We start from the raw sequence: 13195 nt of genomic DNA, 5'->3' as shown, positions 1-13195 counted from the left end.
GTAAACAATTAACAAGCTAGTTAGCTACCACATGTTCTTGTCAAACTGTCAACAGAGTAGCTAGAAAGCAACAACATATGCCAAATAAGTCTAAAACCCACTTGAGGGCAAATAAATCGCATGGGCAGGAATCAGATTTGTATGCGGCTTGAAATATCCCATTCCATGTGCTTTTTGGCAGTACAGACTGATTTGAGTCACTTCAAACTGCCAGTGTGAACAAGACTTTAGTGAACGAATAAAGCTGAAAACCTCTGTAGACATAACATGCTACATTTTCTTGTTTTACAGGTTTCCCCATTATTTTCTCAGATGTCCACAATGACCACTAAGGTCCTGCATGCTCCTCCCACACCTAGCCCTGCCTCTTCGTGATTGAACAGCTGCTGACTGACCAGAGAGGTGATATATGTCTGTGTTGCCATGACCTAAAGAGATCATCAATCAAAGATGGAGAAAAAGAAAATGTGCCCCCGTCTACTGGACTACCTGGTGGTGGTCGGAGCCAGGTGAGGACTTCATAGGGTTGGTTGGGAGATAACAGTCCAATCCCAAACTGAGTCCTACTACCTCACATTATATCGTTAGGCCTTTGTTTTTGTGATTTAAAAAAAATACAATGCTGTTTCTGATGCCCATTCTCCCTCCATCCTACCTTCCAGGCAGCCCAGCACTGACAGCGGGTCCCAGACCCCCCAGCTCCTCCGCCGCTACCCGCTCGAGGACCACCCGGACTTCCCTCTGTCCCCGGACGTGGTCTTCTTCTGTCAGCCTGAGGGATGCCAGAGCATCCGGCAGCGCCGGGTCAGCCTGCGAGACGACGCCTCCTTCGTCTTCGCACTCACTGACAAAGACTCGGGCATCACGCGCTACGGTATCTGCGTCAACTTCTACCGCTCCTTCCAGCGAGGGGGGCACCGCCGCGACAAGGTGGGTAGCGGTGAAACGGCGGCGCAGACAGCGGAAGCGACCAGCGAGAGTTCCGATGGCAGCGGTGGCTGCCCCACTGCCTCCACGTTGCCGACACCTGCCAGTGCCGACACAACAGCCATATCTGCGCCAAGCATGGAGCCGGGACCGCCCGGTGGCGAGCCAAATGCTGGCAGGTCCCCTCGGCACAAACGCAGCACTGCCAAGATGGTCAATCGGAACCGCGACAGCACGCTGACCTCGCTGTGCATGATCAGCCACTACCCCTTCTTCTCCACCTTCAGGGAGTGCCTGTACATCCTCAAGAGAATGGTGGACTGCTGCAGCCACAGGTTGACCCAGCGTGCCGGCCTGCCCCGCGGAACTCAGAGGTATGCAAAGTGCCAGGCTTATCAAACGATGGAGCCCCCTGGTTTCCATAATTTATTTCAGGATATTCAGTTGAGTAAAATCACAGCGTTGCTAAAACTATCCTAAAACTACCCAGGCCAGAATACTTCCAACCGCAGGCCTATCCCTACCAAAAATGTGATTCAAAGGTATGTGGTCAATGGTCATTTATTTAGGCTGTTTTTATTTGAAACCACCCAGCTCAGTTGCAACCACAAGTGATTGACCAGCTCTATCTGAAAGCAAGAAAAGTTGAGGTAGTGACATACAATGAGGTTAGTATTAGTCGTAAGCACTTATCTTGGAAGATCATTTTGCAAAATGTTCTAAATTCCTATGTTTATAAATCCAGAGCTGATATTCGGGATCTGGTCACAGTATGATACATTTTAAATCCAAATCAACGTCCAGAACAGATTCAGTCTGATCTGGTTGTAATATACACAGCCCAAAACAAGTATTTTTATTTGAGTATTTGAATGATTATTTGTAAAAAATAAAAAAAATAAAAAATAGTCTACCAAATTGTATTTGAAAGTATTAATTAAAACAATTATTATGCATGGGAATGTATTTGAGTTTTTTCAAATAGAATCCAATATTCAACTACTTGTTTTTTCAAATAAAGGTGATCTGAATACTCTTTTTGAAATCCAGGAATTGGGAATAAAAACGTATTGAAAATACAGTAATGGGCAATGTACCAATTTCTTATGGCCTTTTAAACCCACTCGTGATATTTAATAGACTAGATGGAATTGCCCCACTCATTACATTTTTAAACAACACTGGTCTGAAAGGCCAGAGAATTTGACCTTCAATTCTTGGAGGTGATATGGACACTGGACAATGAGAACCTTGTGGGTAGTGTAGTGTCATCAGTGAGTCAGCATGGCCTTGCCTTGTCCCCTATTGTGGAGTCTCCTAACAAATGCTGCAGGAAATGCGTGGTTCCCCTGCTCTCGTGTCTACACACCGGAACATGGCCTATCATGCTGCTGTCGGCTGGTGTTCATGCAAGGCAATTGATGAAGATCCGAGAACATTGTGTGCATGCACCTTTACGCACTCAGAGATACACTATTAGAGATACACTATCTGTCAATTTTAGACACACCGACTCATTCAATTTTTTTATTATTATTTTTTTACTATTTTTGACATTGTAGAATAATTGTGAAGACATCAACTATTAAATAACACATATGGAATGTAGTAAACAAAAAAGTGTTAAACAAATCAAAATACATTTTATATTTGAGATTCTTCAAATAGCCACCCTTTGCCTTGATGACAGCTTTGCACACTTTTCCAACAGTCATGAAGGAGTTCCCACATATGCTGAGCACTTGTTGGCTGCTTTTCCTTCACTCTGCGGTCCGACTCATCCCAAACCATCTCAATTGGGTTGAGGTCGGGGGATTGTGGAGGCCAGGTCATCTGATGCAGCACTCCATCACTCCTTCTTGGTCAAATAGCCCTTACACAGCCTGGAGCTGTGTTGGGTCATTGTCCTGTTGAAAAACAAATTTCCACCAGTCTAATGTCCATTGCTCATGTTTCTTGGCCCGAGCAGGTCACTTATTCTTATTGGTGTCCTTTAGTAGTGGTTGATATTGAGATGTGTCTGTTACTTGAACTCTGAAGCATTTAATTGGTCTGCAATTTCTGAGGCTGGTAACTCTAATGAACTTATCCTCTGGGTAGCTCTAGGTCTTCCATTCCTGTGGCGGTCCTCATGAGAGCCAGTTTCATCATAGTGCTTGATGGTTTTTGCGACTGCACTTGAAGAAACTTGAAAAGTTATTGAAATGTTCCATATTGACTGACCTTCATGTCTTAAAGTAATGATGGGCTGTCGTTTCTCTTTGCTTATTTGAGCTGTTCTTGCCATAATATGGACTTGGTCTTTTACCAAATAGGGCTATCTTCTGTATACCACCCCTACCTTGTCACAACACAACTGATTGGCTCAAAGGCATTAAGAAGGAAAGAAATTCCACAAATTTAACTTTTTACAAAGCACACCTGTTAATTGAAATGCATTCCAGGTGACTACCTCATGAAGCTGGTTGAGAGAATGCCAAGAGTGTGCAAAGCTGTCATCAAGGCAAAGGGTGGCTATTTGAAGAATCTCAAATATAAAATATATTTTGATTTGTTTAACACTTTTTTTGGTTACTACTTGATTCCATATGTGTTATTTCATAGTTTTGATGTCTTCACTATTATTCTACAATTGTAGAAAATAGTAAAAATAAAGAACCCCTGGAATGAGTAGGTGTGTCCAAACTTTTGACTGGTACTATATATTGAAAATAAGGCTGCAATTGTAACTTATTAAAGTAACTTATTTATTTGCTTCAATTGAAGTTTTCGTCCCTCAATAAACAATCCTGTCTCCTTTCCTCTATAACAATCAACACCACAATGGATCCATAAATTGTCTGCCGAGACAATCATAACAATTGTCCCTCAGCTCCATGAAAAGCACAGCATAGCCAATCCCTGTGTGTAGTAGTAGCAGATGTCGGTAAACAACAATACCCTATCAGAAGCAGAGGGGAATGAAGCACAGATGGAGCTGTAAGATGCTTCTGCCTCGGGTTAATGAAGACCTCACTCACTGTCCTGACATTTTCCCTGGTCTGTGTGTGGCGCGGTGACGAAGACCGAGAGACAGAGACCCAAGGGTCGTGCTCAGGGCTCTAAATTTAAAAATGTTTGTTGGTAGCACTTGTGCACCACATACAATTTAGGAGCACCAGAAAATTTGATTTGTAAATTGATTGATATAGCCTGCATTGGGCCTATATGAATCCTACTTACATTTGAAGCACAGCTCCTGAAAAAGATATCACTTTTCCTTTCTTTCTGTGCCACCAAATAGTTGCATATATTGTTAAGGTAGGGCTGCACCATATGGAAAATAAATAAAATTGTTATTTTCAACCAAATCTTGCAATTTGACTTGTGATATAGATCAACACACTTGGGTGAACTGTTGGATTCATAGAAATATAATTACTATAAAAATTCTATGGTTGGTGTTTGGCATGACAACAAATTAAAAAGTAAGCTAGGAGTTTTGACAGGGTGGGAACCAACGTGTTGGTCAGTGTTTTCTAGGGGACCCTAATCACATTTGAATAGATGCTGCATTTGGACAAAGATTTTAAAATAGCCTATCTGATTCAGAACATGCCGTTGTACAAACAACATGCTGATCTACACCACCACTGGTAACAACCTGTATGAGAGCTAACATTTGCTTTGCCCTAGCTTGTGCATTTAGCTAGCTAGTTAGTGATCAGCATTAGCATTATTTTAGGCATATGCCAGCTTCCTTAGACTAACTTGCGTTTTGCAGAGAGCAAGATACACAAAGTAATAGTATAATAGAGAAGACCTGTGAATTCATATTTAGAAACAACCTGGAAAGCAGCATCATTCTTGTTTTAGGAGAATATGTTGAGGGTATGAATTGACACCATGCTGAGAGAATAAACGGCTGTGGAGGAACCAAAGACAGTAACTCTGTGGAGGAACTGTGCGCTCTCTGCTTGATTGACAGGGGCCGGGGCTTGGTGTGTGTGGTCCGGGAACTGGAAGCAAGCAGACGTGGGAGGCAGCCTGTCTTGTTTGAGCAGTGTAGAGAAGAGTGTTGCGGTGAAATACTGTTACACATTTATTCATTTTTTATTTCATTTTAGTCGCACTGGTGCTCCCAAAATAAAACTTCAGGTCGTACAGCAAAATATTTAGGTGTATATGCGTCCAAATTGGTCGCACTTTAGAGCCCTGGCCGTGCTGGTTTACATAACACTGTGAGGGGCTACTGCGTTGCGGGCTGCTGCGGCACACACAAACACACCACGCACATATACAGACAGACACACACACATGCACAGACAAACGCACACAGTCACACTTACACGCTGCCTATAAGTCTATGACACACACACACACACACAGCGCTTGGCTGACAGATTGAGGTTTCTGACTGCCTTCAGGGAGCAGCTGCAGTGGGCGGTGGCCCAGGGCGAGCTCTGACGAGCTAATGATTAATCTCCCTCCCTCCCTTGCCAACAGACGGCAGGCAACTGAAAAGAGGGTTTAATGCCACCGTGTGTGTAAGGGTGTGTACGTTCAGAGTGGAGGGCTGTCGACATGTCGGCGGCTCAAGGGACCTCCTTTGCTTACATCTTGTTTGCTCATTGCACAATCACAACGTACAGTAGAATGCAGAAGGAAGGGTGCTTTGTCTGTGTAAATATAGTTATAAGGTTTTGATGATGTAGCGCTCGCCTAATATTCTAATAATTTATGTGAACAGGTGAAGTTGCGGTACGGTTTGTTTGGGTGGATTTTCTTGCAGGATATGCTTGCTTTTATCGCCTGTTGAGAAATATGATTGTAATAGGATTTGTTGACTGTCTCCTGTCAGGGACACCATTTCCCTCTGCATGTCACAGAGGCCTCTCCATGTGTATCTAAACTGTCTGTTTGTTGACTGACTTGTCATTCTCCCATCAGGGACACCATGTGGCGCGTGTTCACGGGGGCCCTGTTGGTGGAGGAGAAGGGCAGCCAGCTGCTGGCTGACCTGCGGGAGATCGAGTCCTGGGTCTACCGCCTCCTGCGCTCCCCGGTGCCCGTGGCGGGCCAACGGCGCGTAGATGTGGAGGTGCTGCCCCACGAGATGCAGCCGGCACTCACCTTCGCCCTGCCCGACAACTCTCGCTTCTCCATGGTGGACTTCCCCCTGCACCTGCCCCTGGAGTTGCTGGGTGTGGACGCCTGCCTCATGGTGCTCAGCTGCATCCTGCTGGAGCACAAGGTGAGGGGAAAGGGCTGACGTTTTGAATAGAGTTTACCCTGTGATCTACTTTATGGCCGTGTTTGAGAGCTTTAAATCTGTGACTGAGCAGACTGATCTACAAATCATAATAAGTAGTTATTTAGGATGCAAAGTGATTTGTAAATCAGTCAGTTGGTGCAGTCGGTGATCAGCGACTCAGCAGAATTTATGCTCTCAAACAACTCTGGGCGTGTTCGACGTTACAGCCGACTTTAAAGGCAAGTCTAGACTGACTGATCTACAAATCACCTTGCATCATAAATAAATAACTACATAAAATATTATTTGTAGATCAGTCAGTCACAATTAACCCATGATACATCAAGGTTTTGATGCTCTCGAACACAGCCTCTGCCTTGAATAAGGCTATTGCCCAGTCACAAATCAACCCATTGCCTCCTAGGTGTGTCAGTGGAATGAGTACTGTTGTGTGTGTCCCTGCCCTCAACAGCTATATGTTAGGGATGTGAACAATGGACAATTTTGCTTAACATTTATACTGTCATTTTTAAAATCAGTTTTCCGTTAAAATGATTTTTACAAATCATAAAATTCCACGTCAATTCACAATGCAGAATAATATTCAGATTACGCATGTATGACCGCTAGGGCAGGGCAATGAAGTTATATCTACAGCAGGGTTTCCGTTCAAATGTATTAGAAGCCGATCGTAGCTGGCCAGATTGTCCGGAGCTGCACATCGTACATCCCGATTTTACAATTCAGCACCATTCTCTCACTCCTTGCGTGTTGCCTTATGTGCATGCTACTGAGGAGAGAGAAATAGCGAGAAAGGAGCCTGCGAAGATGGAATCATTTTTCATTTAAGTAATAGAGATTATGCCTATAATGAAAGCCTACAAGGGGAATGTCCTCCATATGGACAAAGATGGGAAGAACGTTAGCGCGGCCAAATGCAAGCTACTGTGCTTGCATTATGATTAAATTTTTATTTTTTATAATACTTATCATTATTATTACTGTATATCATTGTTGTTTTTGTAATGCATATTTATTAATCTAAACCGGTACTTTAAATATGCAAAACGTGTTTTGTTTAATTCTGTTGAGACATTTGTTGGCTAAATTAAGTTTGATCTGTCTTTTTAATTGTGTGCTCTGTATTTAGTTTAAGATAGGTTATAACTAGGCCTGTTGTAAAATAAATATAATTAGGGTACAGTAGGCACTAGCCTTTCTTGGTAATTGCAGAAATACAGGCTGTTTTAAACTTTTATGAGATTTGTTTCATTCTGAGTCATTTTCTTTGGCCAAACTAAATTCCAACAAATGTTGTTTGCTGCAATATAATATCCTGCTCGTATTTTCCATATAAAAGTTTGACTTACTTTTGTTACAGTATTACACTAATAAAGTTTAGAAACTTTTGTGACTGTTTCGTGTGGCTATTAGCCTGTTATACTGCAGGCCTATGATTTGAAGGCAGTGCGCACCGATGCTCCAACTGACTCCGACAGTTGAACTTGAGGTGAGGAAGAATGTTTTAGGCCTACCAAAGTTACTCCTATAATCTTACAATATAATGCTTTTCTTTCTAAAAAATATTTTTACAGAAAAGTATATAGCAGACGCAGTAGGCTATCCTATCTGACAAGGATAATGAAATGCATGTCAGTGTCTTAGCATGCCGCCGGCATTTTTCTACAATGGGTTGGTCAAAACAAGCATTGTGATTGGTTGATACGCGTTCTAAGCCATACTAAAAAACCTGTTTAGTAAGGGTATAAGCCTATGATGCAAAAATAGGAAACTTGTTTTTTGTTACATCTGAGAGATCCCTGCTCATTCTCTGTCCCATCAGCCCAGCCAGCCAATTAATTAGCTTGATCTCCACTGTAAAAGGCATCTAGACATTATTTCCCCTTGCTTCTAGCCTAACATTTGGTTTGCAACAACGGGGGTTTTTGTACAAAAGTTGCTGTCTGTCTCTTGACATTTGCAACATAGTTTCAATATTGAAATTCGATCTCCACTGTCCTATTGAGAATGAACGTGTCAGGACGAGACGGACATCTTTTCTCAGCCAGTCAAAATCATGAATCAGCAAAAGTCTTATGGATATACACAGAAATGTCAATAGAAAAACAGGTCAAATGACATGAAATGCAGCTAGTTTGCTGTCTTACCAGCTTCAGTTTGAAGTGATTGCGTTAGTTGTGTAGTTAGCTAGCTCCTCTGAACAGTGTCCTGGCGAGAGAGCACATGTTCTATGCCAGGCAAAATCGCGCATCATTAGCTCATTGTTATGGATGTATCCCAATCATCTTAAAACCAACGGCAAATGCAGCTACAAGCAAGGAATAAGAGCGTTGCCACGGAACATTTAGAATGAACGACTGGGTTTCGTCCATAGATATAGAACAAAAATACTTAACGACTGGATCGCGTCTCTGGCAACCTAACCGATAGAATGAACGGCCAGCTGGCTTGGCTTGGCTAGCATCCATAGATGTGTCGGGACTAGGCCTATATTTTCGCTGAGGGATGAAATAGTAGCCTATGAATACATTTATCAAAATAATGTTTTTTTTATTGAATTGGTAACCCATTGTAGAGAGGCAATTGTACACTCGAGGTTGTGCAAAACGACTATTTTAGCACAGCTGTGGTGATCTACGGTACTTGGATCCTCCTCGTACCTATGACTGCAGCACAGCCGTGGTAAACATTTTTGTTTAGCACGCCCTCTCGTGTACAATTGCTTTAATTTCTCTCTCTCTCTGGGGCTAACCCGAAGCTTCTCTTCCTTTTTATATACAGGACCAGTCAAAAGTTTGGACACACCTACTCATTCAAGGATTTTTCTTTATTTTTACTATTTTCTACATTGTAGAATAATAGTGAGGACATCAAAACTATGAAATAACACATATGGAATTATGTAGTAACCAAAAAAGTGTTAAACAAATCAAAATATATTTTATATTTGAGATTCTTCAAATAGCCACCCTTTGCCTTGATGACAGCTTTGCACACTCTTGGCATTCTCTCAACCAGTTTCACCTGGAATGCTTTTCCAACAGTCTTGAAGGAGTTCCCACATATGCTTAGCACTTGTTGGCTGCTTTTCCTTCACTGTGCCGTCCGACTCATCCCAAACCATATCAATTGGGTTGAGTTCGGGGGATTGTGGAGGCCAGGTCATCTGATGCAGCACTCCATCACTCTCCTTCTTGGTCAAATAGCCCTTACACAGCCTGGAGGTGTGTTGGGTCATAGTCCTGTTGAAAAACAAATGATAGTCCCACTAAGCCCAAACCAGATGGGATGGCATATCGCTGCAGAATGCTGTGGTAGCCATGTGGTTAAGTGTGCCTTGAATTCTAAATAAATCACTGACAGTGTCACCAGCAAAGCACCCCCACACCATAACACCTCCTCCTCCATGCTTTACGGTGGGAACTACACATGCAGAGATCATCCGTTCACCCACAGCGCGTCTCACAAAGACACGGCGGTTGGAACCAAAAATCTCAAATTTGGTAACTCTGGGTCTTCCATTCCTGTGGCGGTCCTCGTGAGAGCCAGTTTCATCATAGCGCTTGATGATTTTTGCAACTGCACTTGAAGAAACTTTCAAAGTTCTTAATGTTCCGTATTGACTGACCTTCATGTCTTAAAGTAATTAATGATGGACTGTCGTTTCTCTTTGATTATTTGAGCTGTTGTTGCCATAATATGGACTTGGTCTTTTACCAAATAGGGTTATCTTCTGTATACCCCCCTAATTTGTCACAACACAACTGATTGGCTCAAACGCATAAAGAAGGAAAGAAATTCTACAAATTAACTTTTAAGAAGGCATTGAAATGCATTCCAGGTGACTACCTCATGAAGCTGGTTGAGAGAATGCCAATAGTGTGCAAAGCTGTCATCAAGGCAAAGGGTGTCTACTTTGAAGGGTGTCTACTCAAATCTCACTTTTTTGGTTACTACATAATAACATTGTTTTGATGTCTTCACTATTATTATACAATGTAAAAAATAGTAAAACTAAAGAAAAACCCTTGAATTAGTAGGTGTGTCCACATTTTTGACTGGTAGTGTATATATTTTTACATTTAAATATCATACAGTTGACGCCTAAGCCTGATGCATTTAGTGTTCACATTTCTATCTTCACGGTCACTTGTCCGGCGCCAAATTTTCCCAACGGAAACCCGGATCTACCGCAGTCAAATACCCTTGAAAGCGCCTCGGCTACAGCATATTTGTTTGTCTGTAAGGGTACACTAGGGATTTTTGAATGGCGACACTACCTTCGCTGAAGGTAGTTTCGAAGCGCCACTGAACGGGCATTTTACTGCTCTGTAAAGTAATGCAGTTTTTTAAACGGGACTAACATCCATCACTAGGCAACTAGAACTGTCAATCAAATAATCTCGAGCTGCCTGTGTGCAGCCTGCCTGCGCACAAACCACTCTCTCCTAAAAAATTACTTTAAAGTTTGTTAAATACCGTGACTTACTGAGACATTTAGTAGAAAGAAAACACATTTTCATCTAGGAATCGACTCCTAAAATCAAGTATCGTTGGAACGAAGGAGACTGATTTAGTTGGCATATTTCCGAGGACACAAACACTCGCATCTTTCATAACTATTGTAGCTAGCGAGGGACGGAAAGAGAGGGGAGGGACACCGTATAGGCAGGTCGGCTACCAGGCAGACTGAGTCAGAACCGTGCACTAGGCCTATCTATCGGCAATCAAAGCTATGGAATGCTGTATTTTGTATTTTCTTGGCTTGTAATGTCGCGCAACTTCAGTAAAGCAGGGCCTATCATCAATGAATAGGCTAGGATATTGTACACACAACAGACTGAAGACTGAACACACACTCGCATCCAGTGGCGGCTCCTGAAAAAATTCTCAGGAGGGGCAATTTTTCTGATGATTTAGGTGACCTACACACATTTTAAAAAAGATATGTCCAGCAACAACATGAAGACAGGGGCAGCATATAAGTCAATACCAGAAGCATTTATTGACTGATCTGGGGAGATGGATTCCAGTTTCTGTGACAGATTATAAATAATCTCTGATCATTTACATTTACATTTTAGTCATTTAGCAGACGCTCTTAACCAGAGCGACTTACAGGAGCAATTAGGGTTAAGTGCCTTGCTCAAGGGCACATTAACGTCATTTAGCAGACGCTCTTAGCCAGAGCGACTCACAAATTGGTGCGTTCACCCTATAGCCAGTGGGATAACCACTTTACAATTTGGGGGGGGGGGGGGGGTTAGAAGGAATACTTTATCCTATCCCAGGTATTCCTTAAAGAGGTGGGGTTTCAAATGTCTCCGGAAGGTGGTGAGTGACTCCGCTGTCCTGGCGTCGTGAGGGAGCTTGTTCCACCATTGGGGTGCCAGAGCAGCGAACAGTTTTGACTGGGCTGAGCGGGAGCTATGCTTCCGCAGAGGAAGGGGAGCCAGCAGGCCAGAGGTGGATGAACGCAATGTCCTCGTTTGGGTGTAGGGACTGATCAGAGCCTGAAGGTACAGAGGTGCCGTTCCCCTCACTGCTCCATAGGCAAGCACCATGGTCTTGTAGCGGATGCGAGCTTCAACTGGAAGCCAGTGGAGTGTGCGGAGGAGGGGGGTGACGTGAGAGAACTTGGGAAGGTTGAACACCAGACGGGCTGCGGCATTCTGGATGAGTTGTAGGGGTTTAATGGCACAGGCAGGGAGCCCAGCCAACAGCGAGTTGCAGTAGTCCAGACGGGAGATGACAAGTGCCTGGACCAGGACCTGCGCCGCTTCCTGTGTAAGGCAGGGTCGCACTCTCCGAATGTTGTAGAGCATGAACCTGCAGGAGCGGGTCACCGCCTTGATGTTGGCGGAGAACGACAGGGTGTTGTCCAGGGTCATGCCTAGGCTCTTCGCACTCTGGGAGGAGGACACAGCGGAGTTGTCAACCGTGATGGCGAGATCATGGAATGGGCAGTTCTTTCCCGGGAGGAAGAGCAGCTCCGTCTTGCCAGGGTTCAGCTTGAGGTGGTGATCCGTCATCCATACTGATATGTCTGCCAGACATGCAGAGATGCGATTCGCCACCTGGTTATCAGAAGGGGGAAAGGAGAAGATTAGTTGTGTATCGTCAGCGTAGCAATGATAGGAAAGGCCATGTGAGGATATGACAGAGCCAAGTGACTTGGTGTATAGGGAGAAAAGGAGAGGGCCCAGAACCGATCCCTGGGGGACACCAGTGGTGAGAGCACGTGGTGCGGAGACAGCTTCCCGCCACGCCACTTGGTAGGAGCGACTGGTCAGGTAGGACGCAATCCAGGAGTGAGCCGCGCCGGAGATGCCCATCTCGGAGAGGGTGGAGAGGAGGATCTGATGGTTCACAGTATCAAAGGCAGCAGACAGGTCTAGAAGGACAAGAGCAGAGGAGAGAGAGTTAGCTTTAGCAGTGCGGAGAGTCTCCGTGACACAGAGAAGAGCAGTCTCAGTTGAATGACCAGTCCTGAAACCTGATTGGTTTGGATCAAGAAGGTCATTCTGAGAGAGATAGCAAGAGAGTTGGCTAAAGACGGCACGCTCAATAGTTTTGGAAAGAAAAGAAAGAAGGGATACTGGTCTGTAGTTGTTGACATCAGTGGGGTCGAGTGTTGGTTTTTTGAGAAGGGGAGTAACTCTCGCTCTCTTGAAGACGGAAGGGACATGGCCAGCGGTCAAGGATGAGTTGATCAGCGAGGTGAGGTAGGGGAGAAGGTCACCGGAGATGGTCTGGAGAAGGGAGGAGGGGATGGGGTCAAGCGGGCAGGTTGTTGGGCGGCCTGCAGTCACAAGTCGCAGGATTTTATCTGGAGAGAGAGGGGAGAAAGAAGTCAAAGCATAGGGTAGGGCAGTGTGAGCAGGACCAGCAGTGTCATTAGACTTAACAAACGAGGATCGGATGTCGTCAACCTTCTTTTCAAAGTGGTTGACGAAGTCATCCACAGAGAGAGAGGAGGAGGGAGGAGGAGGAGGGGGGGGGGGGGGGGGGGAA

General features: G+C 44.2%; 1 protein-coding gene across 1 annotated transcript in view; it reads left to right on the top strand.

Annotated features, from left to right (window-relative positions):
- Positions 1-13195, top strand: part of LOC311128062 (MAP kinase-activating death domain protein-like) — an 88460-nt gene that overhangs the window by 23627 nt on the left and 51638 nt on the right. The window contains exons 2-4 of the mRNA XM_084160017.1: positions 292-509; positions 663-1301; positions 5857-6160. Coding sequence (XP_084016143.1) covers positions 451-509; positions 663-1301; positions 5857-6160 — 1002 coding nt within the window. The 5' untranslated portion in view covers positions 292-450. The remainder of the gene's footprint in view (positions 1-291; positions 510-662; positions 1302-5856; positions 6161-13195) is intronic.

Source organism: Coregonus lavaretus (genome assembly GCF_964263955.1).
Source record: "Coregonus lavaretus genome assembly, chromosome: 4".
Taxonomy (NCBI): domain Eukaryota; kingdom Metazoa; phylum Chordata; class Actinopteri; order Salmoniformes; family Salmonidae; genus Coregonus; species Coregonus lavaretus.
This window is presented reverse-complemented; position numbering and strand designations above follow the sequence as displayed.